Source organism: Trichoderma harzianum (genome assembly GCF_003025095.1).
Source record: "Trichoderma harzianum CBS 226.95 unplaced genomic scaffold M431scaffold_6, whole genome shotgun sequence".
NCBI classification, from domain to species: Eukaryota; Fungi; Ascomycota; class Sordariomycetes; order Hypocreales; family Hypocreaceae; genus Trichoderma; species Trichoderma harzianum.
The window spans coordinates 1,247,741-1,264,813 of NW_020209254.1; the positions used below are offsets into that span (position 1 = coordinate 1,247,741).

The 17,073-nt window shown below is 51.1% G+C and overlaps 9 protein-coding genes across 9 annotated transcripts; 6 read left to right on the plus strand and 3 right to left on the minus strand.

The window, feature by feature from the left end:
- The first annotated feature begins 360 nt into the window (after positions 1–360).
- M431DRAFT_508280 (hypothetical protein) lies at positions 361–1,747 on the plus strand. The gene is made up of 2 exons (XM_024919090.1): positions 361–487; positions 578–1,747. Exons 1-2 carry the CDS (start codon positions 452–454, stop codon positions 1,631–1,633), a joined length of 1,092 nt encoding a protein of 363 aa, XP_024774544.1. The 5' UTR covers positions 361–451; the 3' UTR covers positions 1,634–1,747.
- Positions 1,748–3,475: 1,728 nt separating this feature from the next.
- M431DRAFT_482054 (hypothetical protein) lies at positions 3,476–4,503 on the plus strand (the record flags this gene model as incomplete). The annotated part of the gene is made up of 3 exons (XM_024916004.1): positions 3,476–3,637; positions 3,699–4,021; positions 4,122–4,503. The coding sequence occupies 3 exons, from the start codon at positions 3,476–3,478 to the stop codon at positions 4,501–4,503; spliced, it is 867 nt and encodes a 288-aa protein (XP_024774545.1).
- Positions 4,504–5,031: 528 nt separating this feature from the next.
- M431DRAFT_84772 (hypothetical protein) lies at positions 5,032–5,646 on the plus strand (the record flags this gene model as incomplete). Its single annotated transcript, XM_024923469.1, has 2 exons — positions 5,032–5,176; positions 5,333–5,646. The coding sequence occupies 2 exons, from the start codon at positions 5,032–5,034 to the stop codon at positions 5,644–5,646; spliced, it is 459 nt and encodes a 152-aa protein (XP_024774546.1).
- A 115-nt stretch (positions 5,647–5,761) lies between these two features.
- Positions 5,762–7,311, minus strand: M431DRAFT_431015 (hypothetical protein). Its single transcript, XM_024915102.1, has 3 exons — positions 7,075–7,311; positions 6,397–7,004; positions 5,762–6,322 (listed from the first exon to the last, which is right to left on the minus strand). Exons 1-3 carry the CDS (start codon positions 7,095–7,097, stop codon positions 5,877–5,879), a joined length of 1,077 nt encoding a protein of 358 aa, XP_024774547.1. The 5' UTR covers positions 7,098–7,311; the 3' UTR covers positions 5,762–5,876.
- M431DRAFT_431014 (hypothetical protein) lies at positions 7,312–8,028 on the minus strand. Its single transcript, XM_024915101.1, has 3 exons — positions 7,985–8,028; positions 7,810–7,891; positions 7,312–7,757 (listed from the first exon to the last, which is right to left on the minus strand). The coding sequence occupies exons 2-3, from the start codon at positions 7,879–7,881 to the stop codon at positions 7,527–7,529; spliced, it is 303 nt and encodes a 100-aa protein (XP_024774548.1). The 5' UTR covers positions 7,882–7,891; positions 7,985–8,028; the 3' UTR covers positions 7,312–7,526.
- A 1,354-nt stretch (positions 8,029–9,382) lies between these two features.
- M431DRAFT_85518 (hypothetical protein) lies at positions 9,383–11,110 on the plus strand (the record flags this gene model as incomplete). The annotated part of the gene is made up of 2 exons (XM_024923564.1): positions 9,383–9,565; positions 9,623–11,110. The coding sequence occupies 2 exons, from the start codon at positions 9,383–9,385 to the stop codon at positions 11,108–11,110; spliced, it is 1,671 nt and encodes a 556-aa protein (XP_024774549.1).
- A 1,294-nt stretch (positions 11,111–12,404) lies between these two features.
- M431DRAFT_115916 (hypothetical protein) lies at positions 12,405–13,477 on the plus strand (the record flags this gene model as incomplete). Its single annotated transcript, XM_024911945.1, has 3 exons — positions 12,405–12,920; positions 12,989–13,164; positions 13,246–13,477. 3 exons carry the CDS (start codon positions 12,405–12,407, stop codon positions 13,475–13,477), a joined length of 924 nt encoding a protein of 307 aa, XP_024774550.1.
- A 41-nt stretch (positions 13,478–13,518) lies between these two features.
- On the minus strand, positions 13,519–15,132 carry M431DRAFT_495097 (hypothetical protein; the record flags this gene model as incomplete). Its single annotated transcript, XM_024917324.1, has 2 exons — positions 13,519–15,026; positions 15,099–15,132. The coding sequence occupies 2 exons, from the start codon at positions 15,130–15,132 to the stop codon at positions 13,519–13,521; spliced, it is 1,542 nt and encodes a 513-aa protein (XP_024774551.1).
- Positions 15,133–16,174: 1,042 nt separating this feature from the next.
- M431DRAFT_5497 (hypothetical protein) lies at positions 16,175–16,961 on the plus strand (the record flags this gene model as incomplete). The annotated part of the gene is made up of 2 exons (XM_024921297.1): positions 16,175–16,367; positions 16,444–16,961. 2 exons carry the CDS (start codon positions 16,175–16,177, stop codon positions 16,959–16,961), a joined length of 711 nt encoding a protein of 236 aa, XP_024774552.1.
- Positions 16,962–17,073: the final 112 nt, after the last annotated feature.

Consider the following 17,073-nt stretch of genomic DNA (forward strand, 5'->3'; position numbering starts at 1 on the left):
TAATTCTCCAACGCTTCTCCCATTGGTGCGGCTATTGTCACCGGTTAAATTGCCATTGGTCCTCTTATAATTGTGGGCTGCACTTCAAATAGTTTTGAAAGTTCCATGTCGCTCAGGAACCTGGAGTCTCTGCTAAAATACTAGGCGCGCAGAGTAGCACTGCGCGGGGTTCTTGGAATATGGAAGCCTGGCAGCGTGATCCGTGGCTCTCCAATTAGCTATCGTGGGGCGTCGGTTGGGAAGAAACTCGTTGCGGATGGAAAATGTCATATGGCTGAATCCCAATGCGGGGATGAGATTTGCGTATATAATGGAATTGCCATCGGGCTGCGAGAGGAATTTTCTTTCTCGCTCAACTCTTGCTTCATCGTCACTGTGGCTGAGGATCTTTTGCTGAATCGAAGAGCTACCCCGCCAAAGTGTCTGTTCATTGAATTCCAGCACCGTTGAAATGGCGACTCAGACGATTAACAAGGATGCGATCAGCGTAAGAGGACTCACCCAACGGAGAGGCAATTGGCGTTGAGAATACACGTATAGAGCATTGGAGCTGACCGGCTGGCCTCGACGGAAACAGAACCTTTCCTTTGTCCTCAACAAGCCCGGAGACGTCACCTTTGAGGAGCGCCCCAAGCCCACCATCTCCGACCCCAACGATGTCCTCGTCGCGGTAAACTACACCGGAATCTGCGGCTCAGACGTCCACTACTGGGTGCACGGCGCCATCGGACATTTTGTCGTCAAGGACCCCATGGTCCTGGGCCACGAGTCTGCCGGAACCATTGTCGAGGTTGGCCCGGCCGTCAAGAACCTCAAGGTGGGTGACCGAGTGGCCCTCGAGCCCGGCTACCCATGCCGTCGATGCAACTTCTGCCGTGCCGGCAAGTACAACCTCTGCGCGGACATGGTCTTTGCCGCGACGCCGCCATACCACGGCACCCTGACCGGCCTGTGGGCGGCCCCCGCCGACTTCTGCTACAAGCTGCCGGACAACGTGTCTCTGCAGGAGGGCGCTCTGATTGAGCCGCTGGCGGTGGCGGTTCACATTGTCAAGCAGGCCCAGGTCCAGCCCGGCCAGTCTGTTGTGGTAATGGGAGCTGGGCCCGTGGGCCTGCTCTGTGCTGCCGTGGCGAAATCCTACGGCGCAACCAAGGTGGTCAGTGTCGATATTGTGCAGTCCAAGCTGGACTTTGCCAAGAGCTTCAGCTCGACGCACGCATATGTGTCTCAGAGAGTCTCGCCCGAGGAGAACGCCCAGGCCATCAAGGAGCTTGCAGACCTGCCCATCGGCGCCGACGTCGTCATTGATGCCAGCGGCGCGGAGCCCTCAATCCAGACGAGCATACACGTCGTTCGCATGGGAGGCACTTATGTGCAAGGTGGTATGGGCAAGAACGAGATCACATTCCCCATCATGGCCATGTGCTTGAAGGAGGTGACGGCCCGGGGATCGTTCCGTTACGGTGCTGGAGATTACGAGCTTGCTGTTGAGCTTGTCAGGACTGGCCGTGTTGATGTCAAGAAGCTGATCACGGGTATTGTCAGCTTCAAGCAGGCGGAGGAGGCATTCCAAAAGGTCAAGACGGGAGAGGCTATCAAGATTCTGATTGCCGGACCCAACGAGAAGGTCTAAGTCATGAATGTGCTAGGATAAAGGAAAAAAACCACACAATGCACAAAAAAAGTTTAAAAATAAAGATTTCAATGAAATTAAAGGAGAGCCGGGAAAAAAGTAAATAATATGAGCAATGCAGATTCTTGCAGCGTTAAGCGCGGTCATAGTGAAACCGATGAATTCTATCCATGGATTCTATTTGATCCAGGCTAAAGTGGCGTGGTGATCCGTGTGCTGAAAGCGAGCGGCGGCCACCAGAAACCCCCAGAATTGAGGCTCTACTGGCTGTGGATTCACGGCTCGCCAGTCACGCACGCAGAGTGCAGAAGCGAAGCGCCCCTGGGCTAATTCCTTTGTCGGTTATCACAGGCCTCTGGGAGACAGCAGCAGTGCTCCTACATGTACCTACTCGTATGTGGTGTTACGGAGTTCATTCCCGAGCATGTAGGAATTGCAGCCAATACAGTTGCACCACCTTCATGCTAGCTTTAGCGAACAGTCGGGACAGCGCACAAACAGGACAGAAGCGGCTAAGGACGCTAAACAAAAGTGAGGCTGAGTTGTGAGCGCGATCGGGCTAGTCGAGGAGTTGGACAAGGTCACAGTCACAGTCACAGCTTTCCGCGGCGGATCCCTGTCTGACATCTGACGACCCAATCTGTCTTTTGCTTGTCAATGCCCAAAGGTCCGCGCTTCCACGTGCTGAAAAAAGCTTAGAGAGGCATAAGACGGCGGAACCAATCCCGCGCACTGCCGATCGGTCGATATTGATCGACTCCATTCACGAGCTGCCAACTCTGTACAAGTTGGGAAACAAAAGCCGGAACACAAACACATGGTGGTAGCGCAGGCGCAGGCACAGGCTCAGCTGCTGGGCCGTGCAAGCAACATTGAAGCCAGGGGTGGCAAAGCGCCCATGTAACTGTACAGATAGAGAGAGAGTCGATGAGTGTGCCAATGCTCTACCTTACATATTTTCTTCCCTTTTTTTGATATTCGATAGTCATATCCCGCCCTCTAAACTGACAAATCGGCTGCATCTGTGCGGCGCCAGTAGCTGATCCGAGGCGTGGCTTACAACTCTCATTTAACAACCAGCATTCTTATGCAAGCCACATGTTCCAACCCAGCCCACCCTGGCCTGACGTTTTTGCCGTGTCTCGTTTGCGGTGCGAGTATTCTATCCGCCCACTCACACCATTTGCTCCGTTGCATCGATGCGTGCAAGGCCTTCGGGATGGGGTTTCTTTGTCGCTCCACATCACGATCCTGTGCTCAACTGCAGCCAGGTACATGTGCCACCTATTAGATCAGTCCCAACACCAGCTAAACAAGACGCTTCATATGCGGGCCCAGAACGCCGTCAAAACGCCCTTGGGCTGCCACAGCCGCACGGCTAGTGACTGACATCCGAGTCCCTGATCAGCCTGGTCCAAGCTCTCTCAAGCAAAAAACCTAAACACCACCCTGGCCTGCGGCTGAACCCGAGGGGGGCACCAAGGTAGCTAGTCACATCGTTGGCGCGGGCAGAATGGAGCGAGCTCGACAGGCGATGGGGACCAAGACCCGGCAGTCTGCCTCACCGACCGCTCCCAGGCTGATAGACGTGCCGGTGGCGGAGATAGAGGTTGAAGCGGACTTGCTCGGCTATAGCCCTAGCAGTGTTGGCGGCAGCAATAAGAATGCCGTGTTGTCCTGCTGCCAGTGTCGGCCTTGGTTCCTCGGTTGTTGTAGCGCCAGACTCCTCACTTGATACACCCTGTATAAGTTGGGTTACCAAGTTCTCTTGTTTTGAGCTTTCAGGATATCTAAGAGAGCACTCATTGTGACTTGGGTTTACACTCGGAAAACTCGCCCATCATGCAGCAGCCTGAAAACGAATCCGGCCACGTGCTGGTCTCACCCCTCTGGGTCTTCATTTGCCGTATTTTCCAGGTTCTCATCTCTCTCGTCATCCTCGCCTTGGCTGCTCGTTTGATGCATGATGCCTACCTTGACGAGGAAGGTCTCGCTCTGGCTATTGTAAGCCATTCTTTGCTCTCTATTCCTAATGCGAAATTCAAACCATCTAACAGTGAACCAGGCTATCATCACCTGGCTCGTCTGCTTGTACGTTATCCTTAGTGAGAAGCTGCCAACTCTGAACCAATTCTATCATGTCGTTGCCGTCATCGTCCTTGACGGTGTCATGATGATCCTCTGGCTTGCAACCTTTGCCGCTGTGGCTGCCAAGCGCGCCCAGTTCCGCTTCAATGTCAGGGTCGACGGCTGCTTCGACGATGGCAGCTTGTTTAACAGCAAGACATGCTACAAGAAGCGCGACTTTGTCAAGAAGCGTGACGTTATCCTCTTCAAGTCTGGTGGTGACATGCTTTCCGCCATCGCTGGCCTCGGAGCCTTGGTCTGGTGAGTTTGAATGATTCCTATTTGAATTGATTGATGCCTTGCTGACCAAGTACAATTGAAGGCTTCTCTTTATCGCGACCTTTGCCTGGACTCTGTACAGTTTCCTCCAGGGCCGCAAGGCTGGTCGATTCCTGTTTGACAATGAGTCTGCCCCTGTTCAGACCATTGCCATGGAACCTAAGCAAGATCAGCAAGCCCAGCAGCAGCAGACACTTATCCCACCCCAGGGTGTTGCTCAACCCAACGCTCAATACCCCCCGCAGGGCCAATACCCGCAGGACCAGTATCCTCCTCAGCCTGTCAGCCCTTACCCGCCAGCTCAGTCTCCTTACCAGCCTTCGACTGCCTATTCTCCTCCTCCTCAGGATCCGCAGGCATATAACCAATATCCTCCTCAGCAGTATCAGCAGCCACAGACTTACCACGAGGCGCCTTCCCATGATACATCTTCACCTCCTCCTCCTCAACAGACTTCCTATTAACCCCAATAAATAATGAAGAGATAAAAAAGAAATCAAATATTTGGGTCTGGGGACGAGAAGATGAAGTTGAATAAACGATATGTGGGGCGCAATGTGTTTTATGGATATCCCATGGGGTAATGGCTGGGTTAACGTAATGAACTGGATGGAACACGGTAGATACCTATATAACGAAGCATTTTGGGCTAATTGATAGTCAAATTACATTCATTTTTCATTGAATTTCTTGTGCAGCCCTGTGAAATGTTGTGAATTACGAGCGCAGTAAACGACGAAAAAGGGTACATATTGTCGTGATTTCGCTGTAAGTCAAAGTGGGCAGGCGGTGAAAATTCTGCCGGATTATCGGCCCAGCTCAAACCCCATTTGACGATTACCATTCGAGATCTGATCAAGCTCAGGTTCAACCAGCCCCCATTGCATGAAAACCCACGTCCACTCTCGAAACGACAGGATCTCTAGCTAAAATCCGGCCTCACTGGCTACTTGATTATCGCTGCCTAGAGATTGTGTACCTCAATGGCCACGATGGCCGCGGAAACCCCCAACATCCCTCAGCAGCGGCTCGGCGTCCCGTCTCGGAATCCGCTGCCTTTATCGGCTTCGCAAGAGTCGCAAGTGCGAGATATATACTATGCTAGAGTGCGCAAACAATGCGCCGACGAAATCAAAGGTAGGTTTATTTGCTGTATTCTTTATTTGGTTGCTCTAGGAATGGGTGTGAAGCCCTCGTGGAAGTGGCATGATCTCCCCTCACTTTTCTCATCCAATTGCTACTTACCCCCCTCGGAGCTATCACAGAGGCAGTTTGCTAATAGAAGCCAAATAGCCTTTGCCGATTGCGCCCTTGGCCGGACCTTTAGCGTCACGTTTGCTTGCCGAGCTGAACACACCGCTATGAATGCCTGCATGAAGCTCCGAGCTACACAGGAAGAACAGGACGCCGCCCGAGAGGAATGGTTCGCACTACGAATGGAGCGACAGCGACAGCGTGAGAGGAAAACCAAGATGGCAGCAGCCCAAGAAGAGTTCATGCGGGAGTGGTGGGGTCTGCCAGAGGATGTGAGGCTGTCGAGACAGAAAGAGATGGAGAAGCGAGGAGAGAAGATACCGCCTCTAAGACCCGAGCCCAGCACGAAGTAAGGTCCTCTGATTGAAAGACGGAGAGGGAGAAAATCATTTCTGTTGGCGTTTTTTATGTTGGCGCAGGGAGGGTATATTTGCATTGACTAAAGACTTTGATGCCTTTTTTGTTTGAGTATGAGTTGATGAGAGGGGAGGCATGTACAGATATAGATGACGGGGACTTGTACGATTATTACATGTTTGAAAAAAAGGGAGAAGGCTGCTTTCTGAATAGCGCAGCGGCCGATTTATAGACGACTAGAAACTCGCTGCTTGACAAGCTCAAATACTTCCTCTGCCACGCCCCACGAGAGTTCAAAGCCCCTCCCACCGAGGCCATACGCATGCACAATCGATCTCGCCTCATTATCCTGCAAGCCCTTGATTTCATCAGCTGCAATCTCCTCTCTCTCCAGCCTAATCCCTCCACGACGAGTCGGTCTCCGTCCGACGATGTCCCCCAGTGGCTGCAAAGGCCCGTCGGCGACGATGGGCGGATACGTGGCAGCGAAGGAGGAGAGTAGGCGGGCGCGAGTCTCGGGACTGGGCTCGAGATCCCAGTTGTCGGGCTCCTTGGTGCCGCCGATGACGGTGCCGCCGTGGAAGTTTCGGGGCACGCAGAACGACCACGAGCCGTCTGCGTTTTGGCGGGTGACGGTGGCGGGACAGGAGTTTGCGACGAGGCAGGTTTGACCTGGAGATGTGTAAGTTATGTACATACAAGCAGGACATAGGAGATGTGGAAGAATTCGTGACATAAAGGCTTACCTCTTGTGGGAAACACGGCTGGGTCGTTGAATCCCTGGCCGGAGCAGTTGACGACAGTTTTGACGCCAGGCACCGCCTTGACAAGAAACGCTTCATTCAAATTCCGAAGCTCCATGGCCATGGCTTTACCCCCGAGAATATGGAGCCGGCGAAGAAGAAACGAGCAGTAAACCATGGGGTTCACGCACCACGTCTTGTACTCACACCCCCAGACCACCTTGTCATCCGGAAAGTCCTTCTTCTCCAACAACTTGAACTCCTCAAGGCCAAGCTGAAGCGCCTTCTCCACCGTTAAATCACGATGCACAGGGGGCGGGTTCTCAAAATACTCAATGCCCTTCATGAAAGTAATGCCCGCCTCGGGAAACTCGCTCAGCGTAGCCTCCATGTGGCGATACGTCGTGAGCGAAAACTCGTGCTCACGCTGCTCGGCGGGATTCGTAGGGAGGACCCAGCGGTTGTGCGCGCCGCCCCATTGCGAGGTGTAGTTGATGAGGGCGCGCTTGTCGGCTGCTTCGAAGGGGGTGGGAAAGTCTTTGGCGATGATGGTGACGCTGTGGCCGGCTTGTTGGAGGCGGAGGGCGGCGCTGAGGCCGATGACGCCGGCTCTGTGGGTGAGAGAGTTTTTGTCAGTCTGTGGGGGTTTGGAGGATGAAGGGGTTTGGGGGAGTGTTTTACCCGATTACGATGATGTCTGACATGGTGTTGTGAGATGGGATGTTGTTGGTGTAAGTTGTGAGAGGTGGACTGATGGGATTCTATGGGTGTTTTCGCATGGTCTGTAACACTGCCATGAGTGCTCTCTCTCCGTCGCTCTGAGTACAGATATATATATGTATATTCGCATACAATCAACAGACAACGTTACACCAAATCTTGAGCCTCATTCCAGCTCTCACTCCGATAACACACCTAATGACGAAGCCATCGCCAATTCCAAGTGTCATGCGGCGAGTTTCGAGTCTGCCTCCGAGTCTCGGCCGCTTGGATGCGGGGGGTGGAGTTGGGCAGATCGGGAAGTGAGGCGGGCTAATCACTCGGCCTGGCGGGGTATCAAGAAGAGGGTGTCGTGAGGGCTGTCTGGACTTGTTAATTTTCTTTTTTTCTCAAACTATTTGGTCTCTTGCATATTAGCTGAGGTGTTGGTAGGGCGGATGGGCTGATTTGGGGGTTGGAAAAGCGCCTGTTAGGCAGGGTAGATGTCGTCGTGTCAAAGCCGCATTCTGATAGTGTCGAGACGAACTGTAGCCTGATTGCCACGATATCACCAAGATAAAAATCCATGTAAAAAAAGGGAAATGGAGAAGGATGCGCAACGGAAATGCTTGTATAGTAAGTGCCCTTCGCATGCGTTTTTGCGTCTATGTCAAAGTTATGGCATTCTTGACTATGGTATAGTGCTCTTGTCCTTACTTTGGAATCGTGTACAAATAAACTACTTATCAACTGTACTGAACCTCCACCAGTATACTGAAGAAGAATCATATGAGCTGGACTAATAATGATGAACTGTAAGATTTCAGCTAGATTTTGCAACCGCCGTTGCTCAAACTCAATACGTTGGTTCAACTCTTGAGGAGACGCTTACAGCAACCACAAGAACGCTAGAGGTGATGAGAATATGCGAATACGTCTCATTGCAGAGTGTTAGCATTCTAGCATAGATAATTCAGTACAGCCCGACGTTAGAAAATAAGTATATTGAAGTCAGCTTTCATTGTCGATCATCATCGCTAACCTACGAGGGATATGCTTATCGATACTTGTACGAGATCCAATTGCGTCGTTTTTATCTCAGCCAGCAGTTATTTTGTAGATATTCAAGGTGCTTGCAGCGACTTATCGCACACACCGAGCCCACTTCTTATCTACTTCAGTTCCAAACGAGTGCCTACGTATCGCAAGGAAGTCGCAGCTCTACTTCGTCAAAAGTGGCAGCTCCCCTTCTCGTTTCTAATCACGTGTGAGAAAATAACCGCCATCCTTCAAACTTTTCTCTCATCTTGCTTCAAATCGTAATAAACTTCCTTCGCACTACAGAGATGATTTGTTTATTCATCTTGACTGCCGCATCCCGGAGCGGGCTTACTCGACAAAGGTCCGCTCGCAACGGCAGTGAAAAGCGGCCACGGAGCGGCCCACATCTCCGGGTCGACGACGTTCAACTAAACCTCACACGCAGGCGCATATTTCAGCAACGCCGAGAGCCATGTGGGCTCTTTTCGGACCAGTTCGCGACATATGTTTCCATATCTGGTCATTAGTTCTCGAACCATGAGATTTGCTTATGCGGAACTTTTGCCGCCTGATTCGCGGGCATATTTAACATGAGCCTTTTTAGTTGAAATGCTTTGTAAGGGCGCTATATACGGTCTCACCATAGCTTGCCACCAGCTTACACCCCACCAAACAGCTACTAACAGTTATTTCGATCCATCTCGCAAATCATGACTAGTCTCCAATGGGGAATTTGTACGGAGTAGTGGTAGAGATATCGGGGGCAAACATTCATCGTTCTCTTCGTGGCGGGATGCGTCGGATCTATACGTGGACCGAACATTCGCTTCTTTCACCGAACAAAAGTCGAGACAATCCATTTGGACCTTACCCCGCCAGCCAAGAGCTGGTGATACCGGCTTTAAACAGCACAAGCATCATCCTCACTCATCCTGCGTGAGCCGCCACACAAGCGAGCAGCGCTAGCGCCAACAAATCACTGGGGCAGCACCGCATACTGTATGTCTGACGAGTATCGGACCTGGCCCGCTAGCTTCGAATCCATAGGCTATGTACGCATAAGCTCGGAAACTACGAAGTGTGGGATTGGCCTTTCCCGGAGTATGCAAGTTGAAGGGGGCACTGCTGTTGTTTAAATAGGAACACATGTCCCCGAATTGCTACCTTGGGCTCAATCGTCTCCCCATCTTTGTGAAACCTCATATTCCTTCAGGATCGCTGTGGTGATAGTCCATCAAGTACAGCCAGAATGGTCGTCCTCAGAACACAGTCCGACTTTGGCCACGCGCCGCCTCCTCAGACCCCGTATAGCATCATCTCCAACTTGCCAGGATGGAACATGCTTCAGGGCGTCCGTGATGGAGACATGTCTCCCTTTGCCAAGGTTGTCCATGTCTATCCGCGCTTTGGTCCAACCCAATTCGCTGCTAAGGTAAGCTTCACAGCCTACTCGCCAACGATGGTCGACTTTTTAACCATGCATATATAGATTGGTCAAGAGGTTGCAAAGAGACTAGGCTATGAGGGCAAGTCTTGCATGCTCTATCTCAACCCCATCATGTGGCCTTTTACGGCTGGTCATGTCCAGAACAAGGCCCGAGACGAGGCCGCCATTAGTCCGGACAAGCTAACATTCAAGTGCATCGATGTGGCTGGCCACCGCGTTTACGCTGTCTTGTTTGAGCCTATGCACACAAAAGCTCTCATGCTTAGCTGGGGAGCTCCAGGTCTTGGACTCTCTATTCGCATTGCTGAGTACTTATTGAACAACATCGACACTCTGGTTGAGGTCCCGTTTGATGATTACAAGAACCCCCCCAAGCCAACTTTCACTCCCGATGGCCCGGCTCATCAGCTACTCCGCGAGCGCATCAACCAGCTCGTCCACCGCGCCTCCATTGACCCAGAGCTGGTCAAGAGCCAACCCAGTGATGTCCGCCTCTTCCCCACTGGTATGGCTGCCATTTTCCACACTACAAATCTCATCCAGGAATACCGCCCCGGAACCAATGTTGTTCTTGGCGTCGTCTTCCACAACACACACCATCATTTACATGAGGAGAGCCCCAATGGATTCAAGCACTTTGGCAAGGTTGATAAACAAGGTCTAGATGAAATGGAGACATGGCTCGACGGGGAGACAAAAGAAGGCAGAAAGGTTAGCTTCGTCATTGTTGAATTTCCTGGAAATCCAACCCTGGAAAGCACAGATCTGCCTCGCCTCAAGAAGTTGTCTGAAAAACACGGGTTTGTGTTGCTTCTCGATGATACACTGGCGGGATTTGCAAACGTCGATGTATTGGCCTACTCGGACGTTCTCGTGACTTCTCTTACCAAGTCCTTTAACGGCAGGGCTGATGTCCTTGGCGGCTCCATTGTCCTCAACCCCCTCTCTCCTCACTATAATGAACTCTCTTCTCGATTTGCGAAGTCACACAACAACGAGCTCTTTGCCGACGATGCAAAGGTGTTGCTTGCCAACTCACACGATTATCTCCAGCGTACACGCCGTTTGAATCGTAACGCAGAAGCCATGGCTACCTTCCTTCACAGAACAATTGGCCGCGATGATTCTCCCGTGGTCAGAGTCCAGTATCCTAGTCTACTGTCTGACAAGCCCAACTATGATCGCTTCTTGCGGCGCAGCACCACTGAACTCCCCAATCCGGGATACGGCTGTCTCCTGAACGTCGAGTTTGAGAGCGTAGACACCGCTCGAGCGTTTTACGACAAGTGCGGATTCTACTCCAGCCCACACCTGGGCGGCCATGTCACCATTATGTTGGCATACAATATGATGATGTTTGGCAAGAAGGCTGAGGAAAGGGAAGAATTTAAAGGGTTTGGTGCGGCCGAAGAAAGTATAAGACTCTCTGCCGGGTTGGAGGATGCCGAGGATTTGGTTGACACACTCAAGGATGCGCTCGATGCGGCGATAGAGGTGAAGAAGAAGGCTGCCCCGAATGGCACTAATTGAGCGTTCAAGGCATGCTAGTTGCTATGGTTCACGTATGACGATACAATGAGATCAATACCCCAAGGACGTGTTTACTCTGTGAATAGATGAGTGAGTGTAATATGGACTGGGTTCACAGTGCTTTGTTTCTCCACGATTAGTAATATCTTCATGAGAAGCATGAGACTCATAATAAACATCGCACCCTTTATTTACATGCGAGTCTTGATAACGCAGAGTGGTTATCCGGCTTCCTAACTGGGCTATCCGGCAGTCCAACGTAACAGTATTGATCTTTCTACTCACTATTACTGCCTGATAGGTTATCGTGGATATGTTGAATCTCTGCTATCTATCACCATCTCCTTCTGATATATGTCTAAACATCATGTACGTGGTATAGCCATTTCCTCTAAGATATGCAGTAATCAACCATGACCATGAGACTCTTCACCCATGTCGTCGATTTCACAATCCCAATTCCCGGCTATAATTAGCACTGCTACAACATTATCCTTCCCATCCAAACAATTATCCAACACGGCGATATTAAAAACACTACTTGTACTGCACACACACACACATAAAAACGCCTCAACCTATCACCACCCAAAACGCCCCCTCAACATCCATCAACATCACCACTTCCCTTACGAAACAAAACACACTACATAACAAAAAACGTTCACTCATTCTCAATCTCATCAATATTCACCCCCATCATCATCATTGTTCTCCGCTGGGGTTTATTCTCCAACAATCCCTCCTCCATCCCCCCATGTAGCGGAGCACTCCTAACCACATCAGGTTACTATCCGGAGAAGCACATCGCCGGGGGAAAGAGACGCCCTCTCGGCCATCGAATCTTCCCCTCTTGGGGAACCAAACTACAACAACTACATATACTTTAAATATTTTAGCCCAAGATAGTTCCCGGGGAAGTTATGGTAGTAGTAGTGGTAGTTTCTCGGCTCTCTCGTCTGGGGTCCGATCTCGTCGTCTTTCGGATTTACACCCACTCTGGCTTGTCATTCTCGATCTATTTGCTTGGATTGGCAAGGTGGCAGCGTCTCTTTTTCTCTGGATATTTCCCCAAGAGGGTTTTCGATGGGAGCCTAGATCGGATAGACGAGATGGCCCAAGCCCGAGATGCCTCGTTTCGATGGACATGGTGGGCTGCTGGACGAGGATAAAAAGGGAATCGCATGCCTTGATTTCAAACAAGTAGATCTCTGTCACTCTATCGATCTGAACTATATTCAAATTCATCGCCTGCTGTGCTAGTTAACCATACACCTATCTTTGAAGAAAAAAAATGACGTGCACTCAGCATTACGCTACAGACACATTTCCCTCCGAAGCCGGCAAGGAAATCACCACCGTCTATGCAGACGACCCGGCCACAAATACCACCCTGCTCCATTCCCTATTAGAGAGGGATGGCGCCGTAATCGTCAAGAATCTTTTCTCCAAATCCCTCTGTGCCCAGATCAAAGAAGATCTCAAGCCCATATTCGACGCAGACAAGCCAGATCCCGCTGGTTTCTTCCCCAGCACAACAAAGCGTGCTCATGGCATCCTTGCTCAGTCACCTTCCAGTGCCAAGCTGGTGGTGAATCCGCTCTTTCAGTCCGTCGCAGAGGCCATGTTGACCAGCAGATACACCTATTGGGAGGGCCAAAAGCAAAAGAGCGTGGCGGCAAAGCCACAAATTGCGAGTATCGTAGGTTTCCGCGTTGAGCCTGGTGGCAAGCAACAGCCTCTCCACAGGGACGACTCGGACTACCATACTCGAAACTGCGATATGCCCGTCATGCTAGGTTGCGTCACGGTATTTGCATGCCCCTTGTTTACAAATGATAATATGAATCCCGGGCTGACAATCGTGATAAATTCCAGGCACTGTCCAAGACGACAAAGGAGAACGGCGCGACGGTCATTATCCCAAAGAGCCACCTATGGGGACCGGAGAGGTGCCCGCTCGATGAGGAGACCATTTCAGCAGAACTCGAAGTCGGAGACGCAGCCATGTTCGTTGGCAACGTATATCATGCTGGAGGCGCAAACGTCACCAAGTACTATCCTCCTTGAAACATTCCTGGGCAGCTCCCATCAATGGAAATCTATGATGCTGACTTTTTGTTTACCCGTGCTAGGGACGACGCACGTGAGACAATCGGCGTGTTCATGTGTAAAGGAACCCTAAGGCAAGAAGAGAATCAGTATTTGGAATTGCCACCAGAGGTAGCAAAGGATCGAGGTTTCTCACCGCAATTGTTGCGTCTTCTCGGGTATGGACTCTGCCCACCAGCGCTGGGCTTATACAAGTATAAGGACCCAATGGAGGAGATATTCAACGTCTTGGATGAAGACACAATCCGCAGATAAGAGCCATGCATGTAACATCGATGAACAATCCCTTAATGCTTTTATACGACAAGAATTCTGAGTCCGTTCGCTTGCAACTGTTGTGCAACCGGCAGCCAATTTGGCTCTGTACCACTCCAAAAGGCGTTTAAAAAGCTCCGGATGGTCTCGTATTGATTAAAGCCCGTCGTTCTGATAGTCTTGTCGAGAATGGTGGCGACCTTGTGCTGCCGTTCTGTGTCGCCATGACACTCCGTGCCCGCGATGAAAATTGGCCACGGGAGGTTTTGAATGCATAAAGAGATATTCTCAATCTGATCCAGCTGGTCAAACAACTTAGTCACGGAAGCCAGCCAATCGAAATTACTGGGAATCGCATAGCCCAGGCATCTGTACGCATAGACAACGGCAGCATGGTGGTATAAGTCCACCAGCCTTATAAAGTCACGGCGCACAACCGGGGGGTTTATTTGCAGCTTCCCCGCAATCATCAGCGTCTGGCCTCTTGCTTGCTCGAAGCGTGACTGTACTTCGATGATGGTAAAACTCTCGGGCCAAAGCGATACGTCAATGTCCTCGTTCACAGCCATGGATCGTCGCGAAGCCAGCGTGATTTGATGCAGAAAAGAAAGGTACTCGGAGAACAGCACATGGCTACCGGAGCCTGGCGTGGGAAGAATAGTTTCTGCGACATCGGCCAAGTCAAAGGATGTGCAAGAGCCGAGGACTTCGTGAATTGCGAGCTGGTTCCTCAAAAAAGCAAACAGGCCCTTGGTGCACGCCTCGTGCTGCCCAAATACGTTGACGATTCTCCTTGCCGCAAGTCGATGGTTTTCAGCAGCCACAGAGTGATTCTTTGCCATTTCGTAATTCGCAATCACGAGGATGCAGGCCAGCATCCATTCTGCGTTGGCAACATCGGCTCGCGTATTAAGCTCCGCTCCGCTGTTGACCCGGGTGTTCATTTCTCGAAGCTGTCTCTGGAGGACTTCCAGGCATGCGTCTCTCGCCTCCTCATGGTATCGGGCCAACTCGCTCGGGAATTTCATGGGCCCATGGTAGAGAGAAAAGGCGGCAATGGCAAAACGAAGGCCTGGAGCATTGGCGGCCATGGGCAACATACGACGCCGATAGTCATTTTCATCCGAATCGATCCATACCATCCGCCCTGCCAGATACTTATCGTAGTATTCGATGATCTCTGGTGAAGACGCCCACTGTGTAAAGTTCAACAAATCCGTGCCTGCAGAGGTGCTTTCGATGGCCCTGTTAATGCTGAGAGCCGTCTGCCCCATAACTTGAAGGGCTCCAGAAATAGGAGAGGGTACCGGTGCGGGTGCCGGAGCAGGAAGAGGAACGGGCTCCTCGATTGTCGGTAACGCCAATTCCATGGCCATCGAGCCCGCCACAGGCAGTCTCCGACCCTTCAGTTTCCCTCGAACCGCCACTCCATCAGCCCAGCGCAGATGCCGCCCGTATCCGGGGCAGCTCAGGCCCTTCTTGATGCATTTCGAACACTCCGGACGACCGAGGTCACATCGAATGCGTCGCCGCATGCAAGTGCGGCAGCCTTTGGGGACACCAAGTCAGCGCTGCATCAAGCGGAAGGGGTACCAGACCTGGGCGAGAATGCCTCTCTCACCTTTTGATGCGTCAGCCGAGCCCTTGGAGCTCATTGCAGTCTGTGCTTATAATGATAGACGCATTCATCAATCCTGAGGCTCGAAAAGTAGAGTAGCGTTGGAATAGTATAAAGTGGGCGAAGACATGGGATTACCGTTGTAATCGAAGACAAAAAAAAGTGGACGGCATCGGAGAAATAAATTCTACCAGATGACTTATGTCAGTTTACGTACAAAGAATGCATCGCTTCGCCTTATCGTTTTCGTTAGCACATGTACGGAGTAGGCGGCCTTTCCATACGAGCTTTAGCCGCGGCGCCGTTCACCATCCACTCGTCGGAGAGTTCCGTTAGTTTGGCGCATGTAAATAGCTTCAATTTGCTAGGGTGACAGAAACAGCAGCGACGAATGCCTAGCAATACATACATACTGTGTAAATCATTATTTTGTTACCCGATAATCAGCATCCCGCCTAGCCATTAGACAGTCCACATCAGTACATTTTACCAAGGATGGAATCAAGATACCTTCTCTTCTCGCCCCAATAAGAACAGAAAACTGAGTGTTATCAAGAAAAGCATCAACCCATTGTCCCGCCGTGTCACACAATGCTCGCTTCCAGTAGCAATCCTCTATCTGCATCAATTAACCGTTCCCTAATCCAACAGTTAAAGCCACCTTACACACACAGGTGACACAGCAACAAGAGCACGACGCTCCCAAGGCGCAGATTCAAATCTAACAACAGAGTATTTAGATAAAATGGGGAAGAATAGCAAATTAGGCTTGTTTTCATTTGTTTTCAAATTCGCCAGCAGCACTCGATTCACAGGTGCTAAAACACAGCCTATTTGCCCAGGGGCACTCTTAAAGCACCTGCAGTGCATCAGTTACAGCAGCACTTGTTTATCCCTCCTATTTCTTCTCCCCCAAAAAAACTCCATGCCTCAAATCACCCTCTTCGACAACTTTTTCTCCTTCACCACCAACCATACAAACTACTATATAGAATCTCTTCTTCCTGCCTTGCCCCGGCAATCGGGTTGGTTCATCTCTTAGCACATCTCTATCCTCCCATATTCAACAAAGCCCCATCATGCCAAAGGACTTCATCAGCGTGGTACAGGACCTCGAGGACCTCCTGTGCCACCACATCACCACCTCGACTCCAGCAGATTTCACAGAAGAGCTCGCCGACGTCCTCAAGACCGTGCTGAACATGGATCGCAACACCCACTGGAGCATCCAATCATTCCTCTTCGACTTCCGCGAAGAATACTTTCGTCAAAGTATGTCCTCCCGTTTCCCCCTCTTCATGCTTCAGAAAACCTCTAACCAAAGCCAACTGATTTCTTCCATCAACAGAGCTCACAAACGAACAACCAGGCCCCGTCCGCCCCCACAACGACATCTGGCCTCGTCTCAACCGCTCCGCCGTCGAGCCCCTAAGCAACATGCCCATGACCCACGACATCGGCCCCGATCTCTGGGCCTTCGCAGTGCGCTACGCCGACCAAGTCTACAATGTTCTCCGTCTCCAGGCAAAGATGCCGTATAAGCCCTTCATCGAAGTGCTCACCGAAAACAGCTTCATCAAAGGCCTAGCAGACGCCGATAACATCGTCATGCAAGACAATGCAACTGATGGCAGCAGCGACCACATCATGGACCGCCGGGAATACGACGTAAGCCTCCATTCGAGACTGATGTTTCTAGAAGACCGTGTCATGATCCTTGAGAAGAGGGAGGAACTATTAGACGGTCAGCTCGATCGGGCTACTCAAGCAATGGGAGCCCTGCGCTCTACAAACTTGGATTTGGCCAGAAAGGTGTCGGAAGTGCAGCAGCGAAACCACGACCTACGCAGAACGTATGCTGTGTAACTACTTCATCAAGGGAGTATTTATTATTGGTTGGTACACACGTAGATGGAGGGCACTATGGCTGCGAGGTATCATTTGATATATTTGTCATATCATTCTTGCTAACTCTGGG